At 42.7% G+C, this 25,892-nt stretch overlaps 1 protein-coding gene and 1 long non-coding RNA gene across 5 annotated transcripts in view; one reads left to right on the top strand and one right to left on the bottom strand.

Moving 5' to 3' along the window:
• The window catches only part of LOC117938255 (E3 ubiquitin-protein ligase HECW1), a 186,271-nt gene that overhangs the window by 5,342 nt on the left and 155,037 nt on the right, over window positions 1-25,892 (top strand). For 3 of the 4 annotated variants that reach the window (XM_034862778.1, XM_034862781.1, XM_034862779.1), the window contains exons 2-3: window positions 1,267-1,324; window positions 19,086-19,401. In XM_034862778.1, the coding sequence (XP_034718669.1) occupies window positions 1,298-1,324; window positions 19,086-19,401 (343 nt within the window). In that variant the 5' untranslated portion in view covers window positions 1,267-1,297. The remainder of the gene's footprint in view (window positions 1-1,266; window positions 1,325-19,085; window positions 19,402-25,892) is intronic. The other variant, XM_034862780.1, reaches the window with a different exon arrangement.
• Window positions 45-18,626, bottom strand: LOC117938258. The gene is made up of 3 exons (XR_004655361.1): window positions 18,615-18,626; window positions 14,293-14,297; window positions 45-125 (listed from the first exon to the last, which is right to left on the bottom strand). It is a non-coding gene; the product is annotated as an uncharacterized LOC117938258 (long non-coding RNA).

Consider the following 25,892-nt stretch of genomic DNA (forward strand, 5'->3'; position numbering starts at 1 on the left):
TTTATTTGTAGTGTCAAATCATAAGAGAAGTTATCTTGGGACACTTTAGAGATTGAGTAGGTCTAGACCACACACTATAATTTACAAAGACCAAACAATCACCCCCAAGAGCAACCATTTGGTGCCTGGATATAGTTTTGTATGACTTTTTTGGACATACTGTTCTTCTTTATTTATATTGATTCACAATTGATTTAGAAAACAACGATGTTATTGAGAAGTAGTTAGACTAATAACACTACTGCCAAAACCTGCTTGCAATACAAGATTTTAATGCTATAACGCCGCCAGCACAGATTGCCAATATCTGCTTCAATTTAATTTGCCAGAAGGTGTCATATAGTAACATATGCAGGTTAAATCGTTTAGCATAAAATCAAACCGTTTATCAATACATAACATAAAAATATTGATTAGAGCAGCTTTAAAATAACTAATAGGTAAGATCCACTGATAAACAATCCATGTAATATTTATTCTAGATTAAAAGCCCACAAAAACGTCTAGTGGTGTAACGGACCATAGTTGGTCCATCTGGATCAACACTCACGATTCGGAATGCATATGAACAACAGATTAATTGTAAAGTTCATTTATAATAATAGCGTGAAATAATTGTTTACTGTCGTTGTTGCTTACTATGTTCACGTGAAGTGAGAATGTTGAAAGCAGTTGATAGAGACATTCTTAACTACAGGCGTAAGAACTCGTAAAGCTGCAGCAACAGAGCACCATCAAATCAGTGGCAGTTGGAAGTTAAGTTACCCGAGAACAGGGGGCTTCAAGCCGAGAACAGATGCCGGCTCCAGAGCTCAGTCGTATCAACGGCAGTTAGTAGTTAAATTACCCAAGAATATATTTTCTTCCTTTGCAAGCTTGCTTCTTCATTATTGCGTGTGAACCATGTGACCATTCGGAGATGCACATGAAAACTAAAAAAATAAAAATATAAGATGTTTTTGTTGCTATTGAATATGTTTAAGTTAAAAATCAATTAAACACTCTGATAGATCTGTTTTCCGTGTCTCTGTGTGGAGGTCACAGTGTCTTTATATCTCTGTGTTCTTTTGTTTGTCCAGCTGTGCTTTTGCTCCTTCTCATTTATACATAATTGTATCTTGCTGAAGTATGAAAGTCTGATGATGATGTTTTTTCCTGCAGACAAATGCCATACTTGACTCCAACCTGCTACATCTACAGCCTCTGCTTTTTTTTTTATTTCTGTGGTTTGTAACACCCCCCCCCTTTTCCTCCAACTTCCCTCAGGTTTTGGTCTGCTTTGGGTTGACTGGTCATAATGCTGATGCAGCTCTGTAGTATCAAGGTCAGTGCCCCCCCCACCCCCACCCGCCACCACGATCACCCACCACTTTCTCCTTTTGTCTGCTTACCCAGTTAATGCGTAGCATTGCAGGATTTTAAAGGCTGATGCCAATACCAGTATTTATTTGTGTACAGTGTGTACTAGAATACATTTTGTTCCGACATTCAGTATCATTAAATGCCATCTTGTAATGATAACATATAAACATACTGCATTGTCATCATATTAGCAATATTTGTAAAATTTATGAAAAAAACAATATATTGGTACAAAATCAATGATGATGGTAGCTTTTCACCAATATTAATAACAAATTCTGTCACAAGCAGGCACATGAATGTTGTACTGTGCATGCGGTTTAGAAGTGTTTGTGAGAGCTGGGTGGGTCATGCCCTCAAGCTCAGTTTCAACTAGAGCATTCTCTGATCTGATGGGAAGCTCCCTCACATTTAGACTTGCTGGTGATGATGCTGTATCTTGCAGTGATCACAGCAACCTGAACAGACACTGAACTCTTAGTTGGTCATGCCCCACCTTTAAACATGTTTACAGTTAGGGCTGCACGATATTGGAAAAGAAAACATTGCAATATTTTTTTTCCTGAGATATATATTGTGATATTAAAATTTTTTTTTGCAGTTGACTTGAACAGCTCTATTTGGAAATAAGTCATTCTAGCAGCACAGTGGTCTGGCAGCTGAAAAGAGCAGATGGCAACTTGGCAGACTGCTAACTTGTTGCTCTCTTTACCAATATAAGCTGCTCTGTTTTAGGCTACCATCACTTGCAACCATAAACTGTATATTATTAATTCGATTTTCAGCTAAGATGACCATAGATGCACATCAATTAGCAACAACACCACATATGGTTAAAAAAAGATCACTAGTGAGACCGTTGTGGACACCTACTGTATTTGACTGTAATGTTAAATATATATATTTAAATCCATTTTATACGGTCTGCATAACGGCCCGCTTCCTCGGTTTGCAAGGTGCACTCTAGCTAGCGCTAGCTAACTGATATTAATTAGGATGCTAAAGGTGGCAAACGAATTGCTGGAATTCTGATTGAACGCAGGTTTAAGCTACTTCCGCATATGCAGCATTTTGTCAAACCGGATGCTCTGTACATAATAATATACAGAATGCTTGCAACGCAGGCTAAAGTTCCACCATGTTGTTTGGTCTTAAGCTTTTAGAAGGAAACTAATAGCTGCTAGGCTAATGTAAGCAGTGTAAAGTGCAATAGTAAACACTGCAGCGGTAATGTGCCCACCTCAACTAAGAATGGAGAAATATAATTTCCTCTCCTACCGTGTATTATATTAAACATTATCTGTTGATATCACGAGTACTTAAGCCTACAAATAATTCATAATAATGGGACACACAAAGGAAATCCCCCATATATTTAATAGACTGTCAAAGCTTGTGCAAAGCTGAAGTGACAAGCTAAGTTTTTCTCCCCATACTCTCTTAAATATAGGATAGAAGAAAATTCTGATAATGAACCTATGATTATTGTGTTCATTATATTCCATGTCACACAAAGTATGCACTTCTATAAGTTTCAACAACAAAAAATTACAGAAACATTTGAAAATAAAAATGCGGCGAAGATGTCATCATCACCTTAGTTTCACGTATTAGTATTAGTATAAGTATTCAGCAGTACTGCAGTGATGCGAGGTATTGTGGTGAAATGGTTATCATAACAGCCCTTTTTGAGTTAACGTGCAATGAAAGGCGTTATACAAATAAAATTGACATTCTTGAATTACTGGGGTGATTTTGTTGGGTAATGCATCTGGAAAGAAATTAAAATAAAAAGGTGAAACTTTTTTTTCTTTCTTTCCTCCTTCCATATAAGATTATTTTTGGGGCATTTTAGACCTTTATTTGACAGGACAGCTCAATATACAGGGGAGAGAGAGGGGGAATGACATGCCGCAAAGGGCTTAGGTCAGAGTTGAACACAGCTCCACTGTGCCAAGGATTAAACCTCTATATATGTGCCCCCATTCTACCAGCTGAGCTGTTGGGGCGCACATACTTTCTTGAACTTAATTGCTAGACCCTTTACCAGTACGTCAGGCTCTACTCATGCAAATTATGAACGCCATGATGGACGGCAGAAGGTCTAGGCTGTAGACGGACGGCAAACCAAACACGTATATGTTCATTTGTGTTTGCTTGTGTTTGTATTCTCTATATACAATCTACAGAGTAATCCTCATCACCTCAAGCATGTTTCTGATTAAATGACTGAGAAGTAAGGGTTAATGTGCGACGAGGTGTCCATTGTTAGGTATTAATGGACGACGATGAGGCATGAACCGCCGCCTGAAGTCTAAAATCAGAGTCATGATGGAAACAAATGAGTTTATTGACACAGTAGTTACCCTATAGAGGATGATGTTGAAGTCAGAGCTGAAATCCACTAACAAGTTCCTGTTGTAGGTTCCTAAGTTCCCAAGTCCCATAGAGGAACCAGGGGCCTGGAAACTGGTAGCTTGCGGCGTGCACCTTTCATGAAACAACAAACTAAGGGATTTCGCCCTGCGGGCTTATCCCCGAAGCCCACGTGGCAGGCTGAGACAGCAGCCAAGTACACCTTAATTGTGGAGAAAGCTTTCCCTTCCTCCATCAGGTACTGTAGGAAACACAGCAGGTCCACCATAGAACACTGTAAAGGGATTGTATCCCTACGGTCGCACCACTCCTCAAAAACCTGCCACTTTCTGCTGTAAATAGAGCGGGTGGATGGGGCCCTTGGGTGGATGCGGCCCTTGGGTGGATGCTGCCCTTGCGCTCTAAATAATGTCAATGACCTATTCTGGCAGGCCTGATGCATTCAGGTTCCACCTCTCACGGGCCAAGCCCAGAGCGCTACGCAGTGTGGGTGGGGGTGGTAAATTTCCCCGCCCGCTTGGGAGAGAAGGTCTCTGTGTATGGGGAAAGGCCATGGCTCTCCTACCAGGAGCTGTATTATCTCTGCCAACCAGTGCTTGGATGGCCACCACGGCGCTATCAGGATTAACAACAGGCCCTGCCCACTGACTCTCACCAGAGTGGGGGCGACAAGACTGAGGGGGGAAAATGCATTGAGTAGCAAGTTTGGCCACGGGTGAGCTAGAGCATCCACACCCAGCGGTGCATTTATGTCTGACAGAGAGAAATACATTGGACACTCTGTGTTTTCTTGCGAGGCAAAGAGATCTACGGCTTCCTGACCATATCTTCGCCAGACTTGTTCCACCACTTGTGGATGGAGAGTCCACTCTTTGTACAGAGGATTCCCCCTTGACAGGAGATCTGAACTCCTGTTTAAAACGCCTAGCACGTGTGTTGCTAGAAGAGACAGCAGTCTCACGCTGCTCCACTCCATCCATTTCAAGGAGATCGGAGATGGCATTGAGGACCTCCTCGAGGTGGACCTTGGCGGTAAGGACGCGGAGGGTGGTGTCCTCACTGCCCGGGTCCACCTCGAGGAGGTCCTCAAAAGTGGTGGCATGACCAGGGATTCCTCGCCCATCAAGGTGTAGCTCGCAGCTGATGGCTGCTGCTTGTGGCCTTGGGGGGGGGCTCCCGACAGACATGGGTCCTGACTGTTAGTCACGGCCACTCTCAGCCACCTTTCCGGTATTTTCCGTGACATAGCTGCGCAGTGGGCGCACAAATGAGGGTCAGCAAGCGCCGACTGAGCATATTTAGCACCCATGCAGGTGAGGGTCCCTGCCAGCTACGGACGCCCTGTATGACGCGGGGCACGGGCGGGATACTGCCGCTGCTGAGGACATACTGGAAAGGAAGAAAAGACGGCGTAAATATGCAGCCCTAGCAGGCGCGTTGTAACACGTTAGCCTGTCGGCTAAAGTAGCAACCGGGGTTTAGCCCGCGCTAACTTTAACCTTGTACCAAAAGAGTTAGCCCACCTTAACACGTTAGCTCACTCCAGGTACTCAGTTTGGTCACCAAGTAAATGCTAACCAAACTACCAGGGAGGCTCGCCGTAACGCGTTAGCCAAAGGGTACAAGAGTTACACCGCTAGCAGCCGATAAGCAAATACAAACTAGCCGGCAGAAAAATACAGACAGACAGTTCCCTGTGAAGCGGACACTGCTTTAACTGTGTAACTACAAGGTAAAAACTTCAATTGAAGTAGTTACTCAACATATCCAGACTGGATCGGAAAACTGCGTTTGGCAACAGAGTCCTTAACGGTCCGTCTGTGAACTGTTTAGCAGATAACCAACCAAGCTAGCCTAGAAGCACTGAGGGAGCTTAATATAGTTTCTTCACAGGAAGAAAGCGAAAATGATTTTTAAGTAGCCGATCGACTGTGATTATATGAGAGGGCGTGGGCCCAGCACAGTTACAGGATTGTGAGGGTTGTTGTAGTGGAGGGGGATACTGGGTTGGGCAATGACAAGGCCCAACACCTACTGGGATGGGGAAGGTTTGGCAGGAGTGCTAGAGCTGGTGACATCATTGTTGTACCGCTTAGTTGTGTCTGTTAGAATACAGCTGTCCTCACATAAGCTGATGTATGACATCAGAGCCTCTTACTCCAAGCTGTTGTTAGCAGTCCTGAAAACATCCCAGTCTGTACAGTCCAAACACAGCTGAAGTTTGGCCACAGCTCCACCGGTCCACTCCACTGGTTACAAAAGTTTTCCAGTTTGTTGTCGATATCCTACCCAATGTCTCATAGCTTCATCACTGAGGCTAACAGATATTTATAAGTGTAAAAGCTAAGATAGTTAGAATAACACTTAAGTTTAGCAGTTAAGCTAATGTGCAAGCAGTTTAGCAGTTGTGTGCTAATCTCAAATTCAAACAATGCATTCCACTTTGTTTTATACATTTATCATTGAAAAGCCTTTGGTCTTTGAGATGAATGTTTATGTTAATACATGCTGTTACACATACCGTTTACAATATATCTACACTTTTTTTGTATGGTGTTTTCTAGATGGGAATATAAGCATGAGGACATGAGAAAATATTTTAAAACGCTGCATTGCTTCTCACACTAGAAACCGCTGGATTCAGGATTTCACCCTCACATTAATTTATTGGAGCCTAGCCTGATGGATATGTTTCCTGCAGCTGCGAGTTGGCATGTGTTAGATACTTTTTTTTTTTTAATTTACAACTCCAGAGCTAATTGCCAAGTATTTTTCAGCTCCAAATCCAGTAGCAGTATTTCAAAACCAGTTGATAAATCAATATATTTATTTGTACTGTTAATGGGTCACCACCTGGTTTAAGAGTAGAACGCGCTCAGATTGAATGGATTAAATGATCAAATATTAAGTATAATTTAATATAAACACACATTATATTCAATAAGCATGGGAGTTTTATCAATCTCAAATGAAAAGCTGTAAAGTTTGTAGCTGTACATTGACCAAAGTTCTTCTCATGAACAGCACAGACAACAATATTATCAATAGATGGAGGGAATTTATTAATAAATTAATCATGAGAAGAGAATAACATGATCATGACCAAGACAGCAAAAATGAATAAGATATGAAGACAGCCTACCTGAAACTATTAGTGATAGGGAAATGATTTGAAAAATGTAGAGAGAAAACTAATTAATGATCAATCAGCATGTTTGATTTAGCCTATTTTTGTTAGGTTTGTCTCTCCGGCCTGTGGGGACTGTGGTGTATTTATACCTGAAAAATTGGCGGGGAACAATTTTAAAAGATGAGCCACATACCAGTAAAACTAGAATACTCTGTATCTCCCTCAATATCTCACTCTGTATCTCACCCTGTATCTCACTCTGTTAACATGTCAACAGACCTCCACAACTTTTTTGGCTCCACAAAACAGACACTATGTAATGTGAACACAGTGTGATGCAGCTACCAGCGCCAGTTTTTTTGCAGTCAATAGGTGACTGCAAGCCTGGCTACAGGCACTAACAGATAACAGGGCTTTTGGTAGTAATGTAAGTTTAGCCAGAAAAAGTTAACGACAGATTTATTCAATGACAACAAGCGAATACGTACACACTCGTCAACATCTAACGTAATATCAGTCAATCCAACACAACATGATCAACATACAAACAGCACCACAAAGGAAGGATGATAAAATATGTTTTCAAAATTATTTTTGAAATCAATTCTTTAAGGCACAGGAAGCCAGTGTAAAGACTTCAGAACTGGAATGATGTGATCCGCTCTTTTGGTCTTAGTGAGAACTCTAGCTGCAGCGTTCTGAATCAGCTGCAGCTATCTGACTTCTGTTACAGTAGTCAAGTCTGCCGATGATAAAAGCATGGACAAATTTTTTTAAATCCCGTTGACAAATAAGTCCTTTAACCCTCGATACATTCTTAATGTGATAATAGGCCGATTTTGTAATTGTCTTAATGTGGTTGTTAAAATTCAGGTCAGAGTCCATGACTACACCAAGATTTCTGGCTTTGTCCATTGTTTTTAACATTGTCGTTCGAAGCTGAGTGCAGACTTTTAATCGTTCCTCTTTTGCTCCAAAAACAACAACCTCAATTTCAGAAAGTTTTTGAACATTCAGTTGTTAATGTGTTCAATGCAATTAGTCAGTTTTCATAATGAACTATAGTCCCCCTGGCGATAAGGTTATATAAAGGTGTGTCATCTGCATGACTATGGGAATTTATTTTGTTTTCCATAATCTGAGCCAAAGGAAGCATATAGATGTTAAACAGAAGAGGCTCCATAACAGGGCCTTGGGGCTTGGGATTCAAACCAGTTTAGTACTGAGCAAGAAAGGCCAACCCATTTTTCCAGTCGGTCTAGTAATATTTCGTAGTCAAACGTGTATAATGCAGTTCTGAGATTGAGTGATGCTAATGGCGGTTTTCCACTGCGTGGTATCTACTCGACTCGCTTCGACTCTACTCACCTTTTTTGGTTTTCCATCACAAAAAAAAGTCCCTGGGACCTGCTACCAGGTAATTTTTTTAGTACTACCTCAGTCGAGGTTCCAAGCGAGCTGAGGCGATACTAAAAGGTTACGTGGAAACCTGCACACTACTGGTTGGTCGGATCACTGCGTTTTTAGCAAACAAAGAGTGCGGACTGTGTGTCCAGGACAAACAAGATTAAAAAAAAACTAGCCAGACACCAACAGATTATCTACTCTCCACACAATCTCCACTTTTCAACTGTTCAATATTAAGAGCTATTAGGGTTATTGTTGTTTCCAATATTGTACACTGTTACTTTAAAAAAACAAGACAACATATCAAAGAAAAGTTTTTATTTAGCTTTTCAAGTAGCGCATCAAACCCTCCCGTACATCCTGGTCTTCTTCTTCTGCACCCTGTGACAGTGTCCCCCCCGGCTCTGCTGGCCCAGATGCATCCCAGTCATCGTCATAAGCGTCTCCATGACTCTCATAAAGATTATATGAAGCACAGCAGGTCAGAACCAGAGATCTCACCACTCGGACATTGAATGCCCACCAGACGGTCTGCGGCGGCAATTTTGCAAAGCGTTAATGCTCTGGAACACAAACAGTACACAGCATGCATATTTTGGTCTGTAATCACGGTTGGTTAAGTTCATGTACTTTATATAGCGTATAGTTAATACCAACCGGGGCCCCTAACACAATGCAAATGTTAGCTAACGTTGCCAGGAAACTTAACTTACCCTTTTGTGTCGGCAAACAATAATCATGTCGACGTCTGAACAGCGTCGGAATTCCCCAACTCCTGTTTTTGTAGTGGTGGTTTTTGTTGCTTCCTTCCGCTTCTTTTGAAACAAAACATTTCTTCTGGCTGTGGCAAGTAGCCGACGTGCTGTCGGGAGTCGCGTTGAAAATTACATCATCACACGTAGCTATGGTGACCAGCCACGCTGAGGCGTTACTCAATCTGCAATGGAAAACGGGCGCAGAATGCGGCGAGTCGAGTCGAGCTGTTACCAGCAGTGGAAAAACGCCATAAGACTGAAATTTCGCCACTATCTGTGTTAAGGTGGATGTCATTAAAGACTTTGACAAGGGCCGTCTCAGTGCTGTGGTGTGGTCGGAAACGCGACTGAAAGGTATCAAAACTGTTTAGCATAAAGAAATGGTTAAGTTGTTGAAAAAACGCTTTTTCAATTTGAAACATTTTTGAAAATAGATAGAATATCAAGGCAACAGATGGAGGTTTTCAGATGTTGTATAATGTCCTCCAGGTCTTTATGGTTGATTGTATAAAATTGTGTCATACTGTGACAACTCATGTCCTGTACTTGATATGGAGGAACTGACTGCTTGTCTAATTTTTTGAATTTGTTCTTTGAAGGAGGCAAATTCATTGCAGGCCTTGATGGATAACAGTTCAGATGCTACTGTTACTGGAAGGTTTGTTAACCTATCAAATTATTATTGTTTCTGGCAATGTTGTCAGAAGGAGGACCTTGCGTTAATCAGTTCCAAATAATAAATAAAACGTAAATAAATACATTTTAGTTACCTAACACTTTTAACAGTCAAACTGAAACACTGGCGGTGTTCTCCAGGTCTAACGCGTGCCTTTTTAATTAAAATGTATTTATTTATAAGCAGGCTGGTTGGTTAGTTTGCTAACGCTAGCTTGCTATTCCACCAACACTGGCGGTGGACTCCAGGCGGGTTGTGCCGCTGCTACCGGGTCTGGAACTCTCTGTGTCCCGCTGAAGATCAGATTGGATGAGGTTGAGGTTGGCAGCCTAACTTTCTAGCTATGATTTCATGCTGGCCAAGCCCCACTAATGGCGGTCCATTCGTGGCTGCTAAACATGGAGCTCACCGCCAGTGTTTCAGTTGGACTGTTAAAAGTCCACAGGTACAAATTAGTTTTGCACCAAATGTATCGCAAGAAGTGTTGCAAAAGTCGAGGGCGCGGACTCGCTTGTGTGATACAGATTTTTTTTACAAGCTCTCAAATCATATTCTACAAGTGCTCACATCGCATCAGCGCGCTCTCACATTTGCACCCTATCTACCTTCATACTTTTCTACCTACAAGTCCTGAAAACTGCGGTCATCAAGCCACTCTTGAAAAAGAACAATATGTCTATATGTGCAACAATATGTGACATGTCACAGTTGAGCATTTGTAGGCCTATATCAAACCTTCCAATATTAAGTAAAATCATTGAAAAAAGGGTTTTTTAAGAACTTAACCTTTTCTTGTCACTAAACAACAGTTTTGATGCCTTCCAGTCATGTTTTGGACCACACCACAGCTCTGAGACGGCTCTTGTTAAAGTATTTTAATGTCCCATGGCATATAAATTTCACTTCACGAGTTTCTTTTTACATTAATATGACTTCCTCCAGCCTGCCTATGGTCCCCCATACTAAACCAAGCCCTGGGTATCCTGCTCTGCCTTTGAGAAAATGAAAGCTCAGATCTGGAATCTTGCTCTTTACGAGGTCATAAGGGGCAAAGTTACCTCCCCTTTCTCTGCTTTGCCCGCCCAGAGAATTTGGCCCACCTATGTTGAGAGTCACGTCATGGCTTTCAAACAAGCAAAGTGGCAGTTGGACCAACCTCCACCTTGGTCTCAAAGGTGGCTACTCAAGAAATGGCTACTCAAAAGCTGCAGACTCAGAAAAAGCACATATTAAGGAAAGCTCATTGTGAGACTAGCTCTAGTGGCTGTAATTCTGCACCAAAGCTGAATTTTGGGAAAGAGACTTCAGATAGGGTGTTAGGGGACCACTAAGGTCTATATAAAAGCATTCAAAGAGCACCATTTCATGAGACCTTTAATGACTTCCACTTAAACACAGGTAGGGGCAACATTTTAGTCTCAGCATCACTTGATCTCAGTGCTTCACTTGACACAGCTGACCATGAAGTATTACCAGACTAAATGGAAAACTGGGTTGGACTTTCTGGCACAATACTAAACTGGTCGGAATCCTACTTAAATAATAGGGACTACTATATACTATATATATTAATAAGTAATTATGCATCTGCTATCACCAGGTAGCAGGTGGTTGTTTTCGGGGCAAAAGAGGAACAATTAAAAGTGTAGTCATGGACTCTGACATGAATTTCAACCGCCACATTAAGACAATTACAAAGTCAGCCTGTTTTCAACTTAAGAATATATCAAGGGTTAAAGGACTTATTTCTTAGCAGGATTTGGAAAAACTTGTCCATGATTTTATCTTCAGTAGACTTGACTATTGTAACAGTGTCTTTACAGGTCTCTCAATCAGTCAGACAGCTGCAGCTGATTTCGGACGCTGCAGTTTGAGTCCTCACTAAGACCAAGAAAGCGGATCAAATCACTCAAGCTCTGAAGTCTTTGCAATGGCTTCCTGTCCCTCAAAGAATTGATTTGTAAATACTTGGTTTACTGGTTTACAAATTACTTTAGGACCAAAATACATTTCTGATCTGCTGCTGCACTATTGAATTGAATTGAAAGCCTTTATTGTCATTGTACCAGTACAATGAGATTTGGAGAGCAACTCTCTAAAAGTGCACACATTAATAACACATACATACATATACAATACATTAGTGCAAGTCTGAGTGTAGGTTGAGTATGGTGACAGCTTTGGGGAAAAAGCTATCCCTGAGTCTATTTGTTGGCCCGTATTGACCTGAAGCGCCTGCCTGAGGGCAACAGGTTAAAGAGATGGGAGCCGGGGTGAGTGGTGTCCCTCAGGATGTTTCTGGCCCTACTGAGACAACGGGAGTTGTAGATGGCAGTCAAAGAGGGCAGAGGGCAGCCAATGAGTAGAGAGCTGAGTAGAGAGCGATGGCTATGGCGTCTTCGGTGGATCTGTTAGTCCGATATGCAAACTGATGCGGATCCAGTGTGGAAGGTAGACAGGCTTTGATGTGTTTCAAAACCAGTTTCTCTAAGCATTTGGTGATGACTTGGGTGAGTGCTATGGGGCAAAAATCATTGAGGCTGGTCGTGGGTGACTTTTTAGGGATTGTGATGATTATAGCAGACTTCAAGCAGGGTGGAATGACAGCTTGTTCCAGAGATAGATTGAATATGTCTGTGAAGACCTGTGATAGCTGCCAAGCACATGCCTTGAGCACCTTCCCAGGTACTCCATCTGGACCAGCAGCCTTTCTGGGGTTCACTGCACAGAGCGCCCGCCACACATCCTGTACCTCAAGAGTAAGTGGGGGGGAGGGGTGCTGGGGAGCTAGTGGGGGTTGTGATGGTTGTTGAAGTGATGAGGCTGGATGCTGTGTTTGAGACTCAAAGCGGGCAAAGAAGCTGTTCAGCTCCTCTGCCAGTCCCGCATCCAAATTCCCGGGTGTCACAGCACAGCCTCTGTAGTTGGTGATGGTCTGTATGCCCCGCCACACTTGCCTGGGGTTGTTGAGCTGTTCCTCTATCCTCCTCTTATATTCGACTTTAGCAGTCCTAATGCCTCTCCTCAGGTTGGCACGAGCGGCGCTGTACGATGTTCTGTCACCTGACCTGAAGGCTGAGTCACGGGCCTGGAGGAGCATGCGGACCTGGCGGGTCATCCAGGGTCTCTGGTTTGAGGACACCCAGATACACTTTTCCACAGTGACATTCCCAATACAGTACTTGATGTAGGACAGTACTGTATCTGTGAATATTTCCAGGTCTTCGTGGTAGAAGGCTTCCCACTGTGTGTTATCGAAGCAGTCCTGTAATCGGTGGAGGGCGTCCTCGGGCCAGGTGGTGATGGTCTTTTTTGTGGGCTTTGTTTGTCGCCTGAGGGGGGTATATGCCGGAGTGAATCACTATGAACCACCCAGGCCTTTCTCAGGTCATCTGGGACAGGTCTGCTCACTGTCCCCAGAGTCAGAACTAAACAGGGGGAGCCAGCGTTCAGTTTTAATACTCCACATATCTGAAACAAACTCCCAGAAAACTGCAGGTCCACCTTCTTTTGACTCAAGGCTGAAGACCTGTCTTTTAACGTCTCTTCAATGATTTATGTAAATGTAAATGGGCTGTATTTATATAGCGCTTTTCCAGTCTTAACAACTGCTCAAAGCGCTTTTACATCTACAGGAAACATTCACCATTCACACACATTTATACACTGTGGCCGGGGCTGCCATACAAGGTGCCACCTGCTCATCAGATAAACATCACACACATTCACACTCCGATGCGCAGCACCGGGGGCAACTAGGGGTTCAGTGTCTTGCCCAAGGACACTTCGACAATGACTGCAGGGGCGGGGATCAAACCACCAACCTTCCGATTGGCAGGCAACCTAGAGCTTGCTAGACCCAAACCCCCTCTATCAACTGGCTTTTGTAGTTTATTAAAGTGGGGCTTTTTTTACCATTCCATATAAATGCCTTTTCTATCCTATTGAACCATCTAAAATATGATAAGAAAACCTGGAGAGAAAGAGATTCGATTAGTCTGCCCCCTTATGGCTGCTGCCGAGGACTCTACAAAATTGAAACAACAAACTTCATTGCCTACCGTCACCAATTCAAATGAAATTCTCTGTACAATTATGCCTTACACATTATTAATTTACATTGATTATTTTAGGTGGTCCTTTTTTAGGTGTCTAAAAGACGTTTTACTGTGTGGCCCTATCCAAAGCAGTACATTGCTTGACTTCTGTGTCAGGACTCCCTCCTGCTTGTCCAAAATAGGTACATTTTGGAATACAGACTTCATTCTAAACAGTGATGCCTGCGACACACACACACACACACACACACACACCTTGTGTGTGTGCATTACAAATATAGACAACACGCAGCACAACTAACTGGGAACGATACAGAAGCTACACTTTTTACTGTAAGTAAAATACAATAAAACAATGAGTACAAAGTCAATAATTATCAGTAGGTGAGTATAGGACTCACCTGTCTACAGGCATAAACATGTGGAATATTTCAGTCTGCTCTGCTCAGTCCATTCTTGTCCACCTTGCTGTTTAACAAAAATAAAAGCACGCCACTCTGCACTGAATTTTTACAAACAAGCTCAAACAAAAGCTGCAGTCCAACTGTTTACCTTAGTTTGCCAGGAATCTTGGAATTTGGACAAATTCTTGTGAACTTAGCTGCTCGCTGAAAAAACCATCCTCTCTGTTAGAGCAGGAAATCTGTGGAGTTATTATAAGACTAAAACAAGTGCATGTGGCTACTTAATATGCATGTAAATTACTTAATCGTCATGTTTGCGTTTCATTCCTGATGATGATGCATCTGTATTATTTCGCATCAACATCTTTTATTGCAAATGAGGCACACAGGTTAACGGCAATTTGAATGTGATGGGGTTTTCCATGTCAACTTTTTGCTTCAAGATCTTTGGCAGGCCTTTTTCTTCCTGCAAGCGTTTTTCACCATTCAGAACACTGCATACTAAAAAATATGTTTTAATACAACACACACACAAACACACACAACACGGACAGTGCGTCAGAGGTTACAAAAAAAATTGATACGAATATATACATTTATTAAAGATGATTGCCATATATTAAGGAAAATCCTTAAACACATGTTAAAGACCCTAATAGTCCTTCCTCAACACTACAAATGATGATGAAGTCTTTGGTACAGGCCATGATTGTCCCGCCATTGCTGTCTCCTTAAAGAGTTACTTTAGTCCAACCCCATGCAAATTTCTGGTTCATTGGTGAACAAATGCCCTGCTTTGCCTCTGGTTGGCTAGTACTCATTGAAACTTTATTATTATTTATCACATACAATTGTACCGTGCAATGTATTGAAATTCAATCTCTGTATTTTAACCCATCTCATACATTAGGAGCAGTGGACACATACAGTGTCAGGGGACCAAATTGGGGTTCAGTGGACACGTTGACATGTGGCCGTTGAAGCCTGGGATTGAACCACCAATCTTTGGTTTGAGGGCCGAGCCACTCTATCTCTACCACAGCCACCCCTTCATTGATGCCTTTGTTGCTTGGTTTAGCTAAGAAGAGTAAGATTGGTTAGGGTAAAAATACCAGGCTAAGCCAATCAGATGCAGAGTATGGCAAAGTAGGGCGAGGCATTTGCGATCCTAGGAAACACAAATTTACACCTCCCACCAAGTCTCCACCTTCACTGAAAGCCAAGACTGGTTCAAAGCTGCTATCTTAATTAGAATCGACAGGCTTCAGGCAACAGAGGTGGAGAGAGACAGAGTAGGGGATATTTGAAGGAAGGGTAGAGAACATGGAATGTGGGGACAAGTCATTTCACTGTTAAACCGGCAGCTGAGGTAGCAAAAGAGCCTAATCAAAATATCTGTAAAAAAGACAAGCTGCATATTGCCAGTGATGTTTGCGGTGTACAAACAGTAAAGCCGGTGAAGTGGTGAATCTTCTTTACAGTAGTATTGCGGAATCATTTTGTAAAAATTCCTAAAATAAACTGATAGGAACTACTAGCTGAAAAGTACTAGAAGCAGTATTACTACAACTGTAGTAGCATGTTCTCAATCTTCCATATTGAATACTGTCCACATCGCTGACAGTTGACTACTGTATTTTTATGTTGGGGGTTGGGGTATGTGTGGTGGGGGTGATGAGGGTGACCGTGACAGGGCCTGTTGTAGGTCCCAAGGTGCATAATTAATATTTCACAGATTTTTGGGGTGTAAAAAACAGAATGACAAAATTACTGTTGCAATGAACCCTGTTAAATGGGACGAGGATTGACAGTGGCTGGCTGTGGCTCAGTGGTAGAGCGGTTGCCTGCCAATTAGTGATTTCAAACAGGCTTCATTTTTGACTTTGTAGAGAGCTGAATCCCTTCCTGAGGCATTTCTTTTAACTCATCTTGACTCGTTCTATGACATGTGTTTAGAAGAGCCCACAGTCCTTCAGGTTGTTCTTGATGATGACGTGACAGTGATGCAACGTTACTGCAACGAGTAACGTTGCATCTCCAGCGCTTCCCACGAGTAACACCGGCGGTGACCACACGCTCGTGAGTACATCCAGTGTCCAACCGAGTGACAAACACTGCTTGAATTCATTGACAAACACGTGTACAATAAAAACAAGCGTGGGGAAGTAAACAGAGCCGTCCGTAAGAACCGGAAGTGGAAAGTCTTTCCAACTGTAAACAACTCAAGGATTATCTGGGATCCGAAAGCAAAACCAAAGGGCATATTAGGCGGCCACCAAAACATACGGAGCTTAAAATCCAAAAGTGATCAAATAAATCATATATTACTAGAATCTAATTTGGACTTCCTCTGTTTAACGGAAACGTGGCTTCAAGATAACTCTCCATCCACTGCCCTAATAGTTCAGAGTTATGATATTTACCAAAGGGACCGAACTGATGCAAAAGGGGGTGGAGTTATGATATATGTAAGAAACACCATCCGTTGCAATGAGATTCAATTACAAAATACATGTGATCTAGAATGTGTAGCCTTGAATATGATTCTTCCGCTTCAGATGTCCTACACCCTTGTAGTCATTTACCGACCACCTTCCTCAGACATTAGCTTCTATAAAAAACTCAAGACGGTATTATGTCAACTTGATTTTAAGAAAGAAATAATCATAATGGTTGACTTCAACTTAAACTGGGAAGATACGTCCTCAAGAACGAAGCTCAAGCAAATTACTGATGGTTTTAATCTGGCTCAATTGGTTAAAGGTACGCATAACAAATAGCACCAGTACCCAAATCAACCTTATATTTAGTAACAGACCAGAAAGGATCACAAAATCATTCAATATGATAACTGGGCTATCGGATCATAATATGGTGCTTATATCAAGAAAACTCACTTGCAGGCGGTTTACAAACACTGGCAATAAGGATTTTTTTGGTATCCCGAAAAACAAACAAGAGGACTTCAAAGCAGCCATAAAAAACATAAACTGGGATGAGCTACTTCCTGAAAATGATTTAGAGATGACTTGTCAAATTTTTACTGAAAAATTGCAATCTATAGTTACTGAATTTTCTATTAGAATTACAAATAAAAACAAGAAACGGGGTCTTCCCTGGGTGAAAGAGAAAGTCCTAAAATTAAGGAAGAAGCGGGACAATGCTTTAAAAATAGTCATAAAGTCAAAGATGTCCCACAATAGGCATAAATAACTTTGTTAGGCTAAGAAACAAAGTAACTAGTGAACTGAGAAAAGTTAAGGCAGACTTTTTCATCATAATTTTTGAAAATTCAAATGGTAACTCAAAAGCCATATGGAGTCAGATTCAAAAATTAACCGGTCAAAACATTAGTATAACTAAGCCAATTGTACTAAAAGCAAATGACACAATCTTGAAGTGTCCGACCAATGTGGCACAGGCCTTTAATCAATACTTTGTTGAGTCAGTAGACACTATCGCCCAAAGTTTTGCAATACAACAAAACAATCCATGTACAGCTAATACTACAGAGCCAGCACTAACACTAAGACCAGTATCAGAGGATGAGGCTATAAAAACAGTTACATCTCTCAAACCCTCAAGGGCTAAGGATGTCTATGGTATGGATACACTTATGCTGAAAGAGATCAGCTCTTCAATAGTTACCCCACTAACACACATAATCAATACTTCACTGGCCCAAGGATGGTTTCCAGATTCATGGAAGCCTGCTATTGTGGCCCCTGTATTCAAAGGTGGTGACCCGCTCCTATCAACTGAGGCAGCAAAGCTATACTTCCACTCATTGGTTCTCTGCCACATCACCTACTGTCTCATAATTTGATCCAATGCACACTCTACAGCTTTAAAACCACGGAAATCATTATACAAACAAGCACTCAAAACACTAGACAAAAAGCCATTTCGTTACCATCATTGCCATATTCTAAAGAAGTAAAAACTGCTCAGTTGGGATAAACTCATAAAATACAGAAATGTCTGCTTAGTTTATAAGATCATGCACAGTGGAGCTCCTATTCCTTTGTCTGGCCTTATCAACTTTAACTCAAATGCAAACAGAGTTAACAGAGGTGCAGCAAGGAGGGACTGCACCATCCCACTCAAAACATCTGCATTCAGCCAGGCCGTCTTTTCATTTACAGCATCACATCAATGGAACTTGGTACCACCATTAATTAGAGAGTCCCCATCCTATTACTCATTTAAGAGTAATGTTAAGAAATGGATGATTGAAAATCAACACTGACGCTGGTCCAACAATAACTGTATCATCTATTTTAGATTTTATTTGCTTATCTTGTTTATTTGATTGTTGTGATTTAACATTGTAATTTTTAACCTTTTGTTTATTGTATAAATATCTTTGTATCATTGTATTATAACTGTTTATTATTTTAGGATGTTTATAATTTTAGGATGCCTAATAACATCTGGCTAGGGAACTGCCGAGGAAAACTAGCCTATGGTTAACTCGGTTACGCTTACATTTGCTTCGAATGTTGATCAGTGTACATTGTCCCCTTTTCAAATAGACAAATAAATGAAAAATAAATGAAAAAATTGGAAGGTTGGTCCCATGTCGAAGTGTCCTTCGGGTATTGGAGTGTGACTGTGTGTGAGTGTTTATCTGATGAGCAGGTGGCACCTTATACGGCAGCCTCGGCCACAGTGTATGAATGTGTATGAATGGTGGATGGTTCCTGTATGATGTCAAAGCGCCTGGAGTTGTCGTTTAGACTAGAAAAGCGCTATATAAATACACCAAATTTACATAGTGTGAAAAACTAGCTAATATAGAGGAAATCCAACATAAACACCAATTAGAAGTTTTCTCCTTTTTTTTCTTTGTAATCAGAACAAAGTCTTCTTCCTTGTTAGTTGACTAAAATCTTCTTGCTGGGTATTTTCTTTCAGAACTTGTACCAGAATCGGTTCCTGGGCCTGGCTGCGATGGCTTCCCCAACCTGCAGCACCCGCCAGCGCTGCAAGAATGCGGTTCGTCAAAGCTGCGGCCCAGAGACCTTTGCTGTCAATGGTCTAAACCAGGAGGACTTCATGCTGGGGCTCTTGCGTTCTAACAGTGACACTGACCTGGTCTCCCCAGACGCACGCTCGACTCTGACCATCAGCTCCTCCCACTACACCATAGGCGAGTCTGACAACCTGGTGATCACATGGGACATCAAGGAGGAAGTGGATGCTAGGGACTGGATAGGCATGTATCATGTTGGTAAGTGAGTTATGACATGATGACATTATAGTTTTGTTGATACATGATAAATAATATTAACTATATGTCATGACACAGTCTCTGTTATAACAAGTGTAGGTGGTATGGGTGGTTAAGTAATTTACATTAATTAGCGTCTTTGAGTGTTTAGAAAAGCGCTCTAAAAAATAAATGTATTATTAATATTTAATTTATGGTAGAGTGCTTGGCTTTCAGCCGTTTAATATTTTGAGCAAATAATAATTTTGGGGCACCACTTAATATTCACCTTGACCCTTTGTAAACAACCCAGTGAGCATCGCCCTTTTAAGAGTAAATCAGCGTTTGCCTAACTAGGAATTAGGGATTGATGGAAGGATGAAAAGACGGCCTAGATTGGGTGATCGAGTGTCGCAGCAGTTTTTTGTTGCAGTAATGGTTACTTGTCCTCCGGCTACTACCTCGTGGCAACTCCATGTGGTTGTTTTGTTCTCTCTTTGCAGCCACAGATAAAGTGTTGGATCACCGCCAGATGGTGTTTGCTTGATTGGGTTCTGACTTTGGATGAGTGTAGAAATGATAATGAATTTGCCCCAACATCATTCTTTGTCCAATCACAATGGGTAATGGCGGTGCCATACCAGTTACCAAACAACATGCGTGTCTGTGTCAGTCAAAACTAAGCACAATAAACAATTTGAACACTGCAGTAATGCCATTTATTTTTAAGTGAAACTCAGTCCGGAGGAGAAGGAAGTGAGACCAGTGTCTCCACGGCAGGTGAAAGTGAGCATGGATACGCTACCTGGAGAGGCGCCCAGGAGGCATCCTAGCCAGATGCCCGAACCACCACAACTGGCTCCTTTTGACACAAAGGATTATCGGCTCTACTCCGAGCTTCTCACAGATGACTGAGCTTCTCACCCTATCTCTAAGGGAGACGCCAGCCTCCCTCCTGAGGAAACCCATTTCAGCTGCTTTTACCCTGGGTCTCATCCTTTTGGTCATGACCCAGCCTTCATGACTATACGTCATAGGTAGGAACAAAAACTGACCGGTAGATCAAGAGCTTGCCCTTCTGGCTCAGCTCTCTTTTTTTCACAATGGTGTGATAAATTGAATGTAATACCACACCTCCTGTGCAGATTCTCCTGCTCCATTGTACTCTCACTCACGAACAAGACCGCAAGGTATTTAAACTCCTTCAGTAACAAAAATATGTGCAGAATTAAAACAAATCGACAAAGTTCTACACAACATAAGTGTAGGAAGTGGTTAAAAAGTATATGCTAAGGCCAGGTTTGCACGTACCAAAACAATCTTTTTTCCCCCCGTCTTCCTTGTCATCGGTTCAAGAATATTTGCATGTAAATGGATTCATTTGTAAGTGACTCAACACGCTACTTCATATTCCAGGCCTATTGGTGGCGCCGTTCCTGCTACAGAAATTCACCAACAAACGGAGAAGAAGAGGCGGAGCATGCGCGTGAAGCTTGTGCGCTGCCCTAGTAACCCTAATAGGCTCAATATCTTCTCCAGCAGAAACACAAGCATGTAGACCGCCATTGTTTTCATTATGAGACAGCGTCACGGGACAAGAGATCAAAGGCTAGAGGTCGAGGGGTGTGTCGATGACATCATCTATGCGCAAGTATGCGGCTTCGCCGTCCCAACAAAGATGCAAAGGCGGCGGCTTCAAATTTTTTCACCCTGGGACCACGTTTCAAATAAGTGCGTTTTCAGTCAGTGCGTTTACGGGATTTGTTTGGACGATTGTCCAAATTATGCAAAACGTGCAGTTACAACAAAAAGCGTTTCTGTGTGGATGGCCCCTAAGTCTCCTACCACTTTTTTACATTTTGTTTCTGAAATCCAAACAGCGCTGTATGTGTGTATGTGGTGGGCCAGCTCGGGTAACATGAGTTTGCTCACCTGACACTGTGTTTTGTTCCTGTGGAGATGTATCCGTGCGTTCGCCTCCTGTGTGCCATTGATGTCCGACCCTCAGCAACTACCGACCCACAAACTCAATTGCATTTTTCTTTACCGATCTTTTTGTTGCAGAATGAGTAAGACATTTCATCTGTAGAAAATACATCCTTCTTTACCCTTGTAAATGCCCAAAATCTTAATTTTTTTCCCAAAGCATGTCCACCTCTCACTTGCTAGCAGCTGGATTTCCATCCTTTCCTTCTCGTTGTCCTCGACACTTTCCACAAGATTCTCAACTGCATCCATTCTGGTGATCAGGGCAGAGAGTTTTGACTACATCAAAACGATGGCGCGGCAAATTTCCTTAGGAGGCTCCAGCTTGGCTGCAATCCCCTCCATTGCCACACATATTTTACCAATGTCTGCCTGCTTTACACCACGAGCCTGTGAGCATCTATTCCGGGCGTTGTAGCAGCGGCATCCTGGCCAGTCACAGCCGCAGTTCAGCCAGGGTGCATATGCTTCCTATCAGGCAAACAGAAGGATGGACCCACAATACAACTCAGGTACATAAATGTAAATGTGCTGTATTTATATAGCACTTTTCTAGTCTTAACGACTACTCAAAGCGCTTTTACATTATACAGGATACATTCACCAATCACACACATTCATACACTTTGGCCGAGGCTGCCGTACAAGGTGCCACCTGCTCATCAGATAAACACTCACACACATTCACACTCCAATGCGCAGCTGGAGGCAACTTGGGGTTCATTGTCTTGCTCAAGGACACTTCGACATGGGACTGCAGGGCGAAGGGATCGAACCACCAACCTTCCGATTGGCAGGCAACCGCTCTACCACTGAGCCACAGCCGCCCCCATAAAAAGCTAAACTTTATTTACCAAGCTTAATAAATTACAGAAACATAGTCAAAAATCGGCAGGCAAAAGGAAATAAAAAAATAGAGGCAATGGTCAAAATCCAGGAAAACAAAAGGAACTCATAATAAGGGAAAAACGCTTGAAACCTGAACACAAGGAAGCAGACGATATCACACTGGGGTAAGGGGAAGACTGAACTTAAATACATAAGACAATGAGACACAGGTGCAACACATTAGGGCGGGGACAGGTAATCACAAAGGCGTGAAAATAAACAACAGGAAGTAAAACAAGACAACACTAGTGGGAACAGAAATCCTTCAGAATTAAACAGGAAATGTAAAAACAACCAGAAAACGTGGATCTAACACAAAACAATAACTTGACACAGGGACGGGACGTGACTGTACAGGTCTTTAAGGTCGGCACCAGCCCTGGATCCTCAGAATGTAGTTGATGAAAGCCACAAATGAGATTGGGATCCAGTATGTTGCTGGCCGACACCCAGGATCTTTCCTCTGGTCCATACCCCTCCCAGTCAAGGTTCTGATGAACCCTGTCATGTGTCCTGATGGCCAGAAGTTTTCTTTACAGTACACACAGGGCGACCATCTCCATGCAAGGAGGAGGAGGAGGAGCGGGGCTCTCGGGCACCAGTGGACTCTCCAGGATCGGCTTCACATGGCTCATGTGGAACGTGGAATGCATCCTTTGATTCTAGAGAGTGTCCGTCTCACAGCAAAAGGATTAATAACTTTTCTGACTAGGAATGGACCAACGAAACAAGGTGCCAACTTAGGGCTCTCAACGCAAAGTGGAAGATCCTGTTATCAGCCAAACTCTGACCCTCCTTGTAGGTAGGAGCACTGGACCTCCAGCGATCCGCAGACTTCTGGTATTGTGAAGATTTGTGAAGCAGGTCTTGACGTGCTCTGGTCTACGTCTGCTGACAACCCCTGAACTAAAGCCTGGGCGGTGGAACTCCCACCTCACGCTCCAGAGCAGCAAAAAGGCGGGGGTTGTTATCCGTAACCACACTGGAACGGAGTAAGACCGGTACAGGTGCAGGGCAGGGTCTTGGGGGCGTATTTCACCCAAATTAGCTGCATGCTCCAACTAACAGGAATCCTGGAAGAAAAACTGTAAAAAACCCACCTCCAACCCCTGCTTCAGATGTTCAGTCTGGCCAATGGACTGTGGATGATTCACTGAGGACAGATTTACAGTGGCTCGGAGATGGTTGCAGAACTTCTTCCAGAAGCGTGAGTTGAACTGGGGTCCCCGATTCAACACCATGTCTGTGGGAAGTCCATGTAACCTGAATACATCGTGGAGCATAACCACCAACTCCATGGCGGAATGTCTCTTGGGAAGAGGAACAAAGAGGACCATTTTATAGAACCTAATAATGTAGGGTGACACTCGGAAATGATGGCGAACACTTTATACATGACGCATCCAATGACTTTAGATTAAATGCAGGTTTTTTTACACAGTGAACAGACTTTCATGAAGGGAAGAATAGTTTACATGGACTCAGATGCACTGCTAAAAGATTCTCAACGAATGTAAAATTAACCCATGCTTTATAGTTTTTTAGGACCTCCCTTCCGAAACCACTCATTCCTAACATCGTCCTACACTCAGGAGCAGGAGATTCTCATTATCAAACAGACACCAGTACTCTTGTGGGCCTCTGCGACTCGGTCACGATAAACATCCTAAGTGTGTTATTGTCACTCTATGACAGCGACTCTTTCAGGGCCCCATCCTGTGACGTCTTTACCCATTTTCACATCTGGATATTGACCATTTCTCATGTACAGGGCCGCTGACTTGTAACCTTCATTTTCCAGAAGACATGCCCCTCTGATGAGATACTTTAGAGAAGATATAAAAATAAAAAAATACATTTAGATCCCTGCAGAAGGAATATTTAACCTATCACCTATCAATAATGGTAAGGATGTTATTGTTCCCCTCAGAAGGAGGCAAACCTTTGACAAAGTCCAGAGATATATCAGACCATGGTCAAGAGGGCACAGGTAGGGGATGAAGTAAGCCAGCTGGTGTTGATGAAAAGATTTGTACTGAGCACATACACGACAGGCGGCCACATATTCTTTCACGGAATCCCCCATTCGGGCAATCAGAATAGGTGCTGCACTGCAAAAGTATTCCTTGTAACTTCTTGGTAGCACGACAGTGCACGGAATGGGCCGAATTGATGACTTGAGATCTAAGCTCAGGAAGAATAAACAGGCAGTTTGGCGGACAGCCAACCGGGACAACTAAATCCACAGTAGTGTCTTTCTCTCCTCTCTCTCCCATGAAACAGCACCAACAACACAGGATACTTGGAGAATGGTCCCGTCTGACTTAGGGAGGGAACCTGAGTCAGTGTGAAATGAAACTGGTTGAAAAACAGAGCCCACCTGGCTTGACAAGAGTTCAGTCGTTTCAGCCGTAGACGTTCTTGTGGTCTGTTGTAAGCAAGAGTAGATGCTCCACCCCCTCCAACCAGTGTCTCCACTCCTCCAATACCACCTTCACTGCCAGCAGCTCCCAGTTACATACATCGTAATTCCTCATCAGGGGTCAGTTTATGGGGGAGAAAATCACAGGGATGTAGCTTACCATCCATGGGAAGGCGTTGAGAGAGGACCACACCCAGACATACATTGAAGGCATCCACCTCCACCACATACTGTTGGCTGGGGCCAGGCATGGGCAGAATAGGAGCCATCATGAAATGTTCCTTGAGTAACCAATAGAAATAAGCAAACCTAAAATCCATGCTCATCTTACCCTCAGCCACCACATATTGCAAAAAGGACACCATGGGAACATGAAACTCACATGCTCACTGCTTTAAATTGGAATTCCGATCAGTTTCCAAATGTAGCTGTTATTTGTAAATTTGGAGTGGTGTAGCCATGTGCACTTATTCCTTACGAGTGAACACGATAATCTTTGACTGCAGTAGATGTGACAGAAAGGCATAAAAGTTGTGTTAATTCAGCTAGTGCACATACCTTTTATTCCTTGTTTTTCGGTGAAGTCCACACTAGTTGATTGTCAAACTCATACAATCAAATATTCCAAAACGTATTTTTTCCACAAAAAACAATTTGCCGTGGTCATGTCCATAGCAATGACTATGTAGCAACAGGCTGAGCCAGCAGAGCTACAATAGTACTATAGCTATTGAGCATTCCAAATGTATAAACAACAGAGCTACGTGTTGAAATTGAAGGCATGACGTATGCACTCATAGTGTACACTGGGAGTGTTAAATGCAGTCTTGCACTCGGCCCCCCTCCCTGGGTGTTATGCATTTCTCAAATCAAGCTAGGTAAAGACAGTAGCATCTTGCAACAGTTCCAAAGCAGAAAAAGCAATGGGAGGGGGTACCTGTTGTTCACAGTAATGTCATTCCCCTCCGTCGCTCCTCCAGGGGACGAGGCCTCTCCAGCTGCATGGGCTCCTCCCAATTTGCAGCCTTGAGGAGAAGAAACTACTAGTTGCAGTTGTGGTGAGGAGAAGCCTCCCCTTGCCCCAAAAGGCCCCTCTTGAATAATCCCGTGAATAACTCTTGGAGTCGCCTTTCTCTCTCTCTCATGTTTGAAGAGCCGCTTGTCAATCTTGATGGCCAGAGGGATGAGAGCAAATGCTGCCAGCTGATCCTTAAGC

The sequence above is a fragment of the Etheostoma cragini genome, chromosome 22 (genome assembly GCF_013103735.1).
Source record: "Etheostoma cragini isolate CJK2018 chromosome 22, CSU_Ecrag_1.0, whole genome shotgun sequence".
Classification (NCBI taxonomy): Eukaryota; Metazoa; Chordata; class Actinopteri; order Perciformes; family Percidae; genus Etheostoma; species Etheostoma cragini.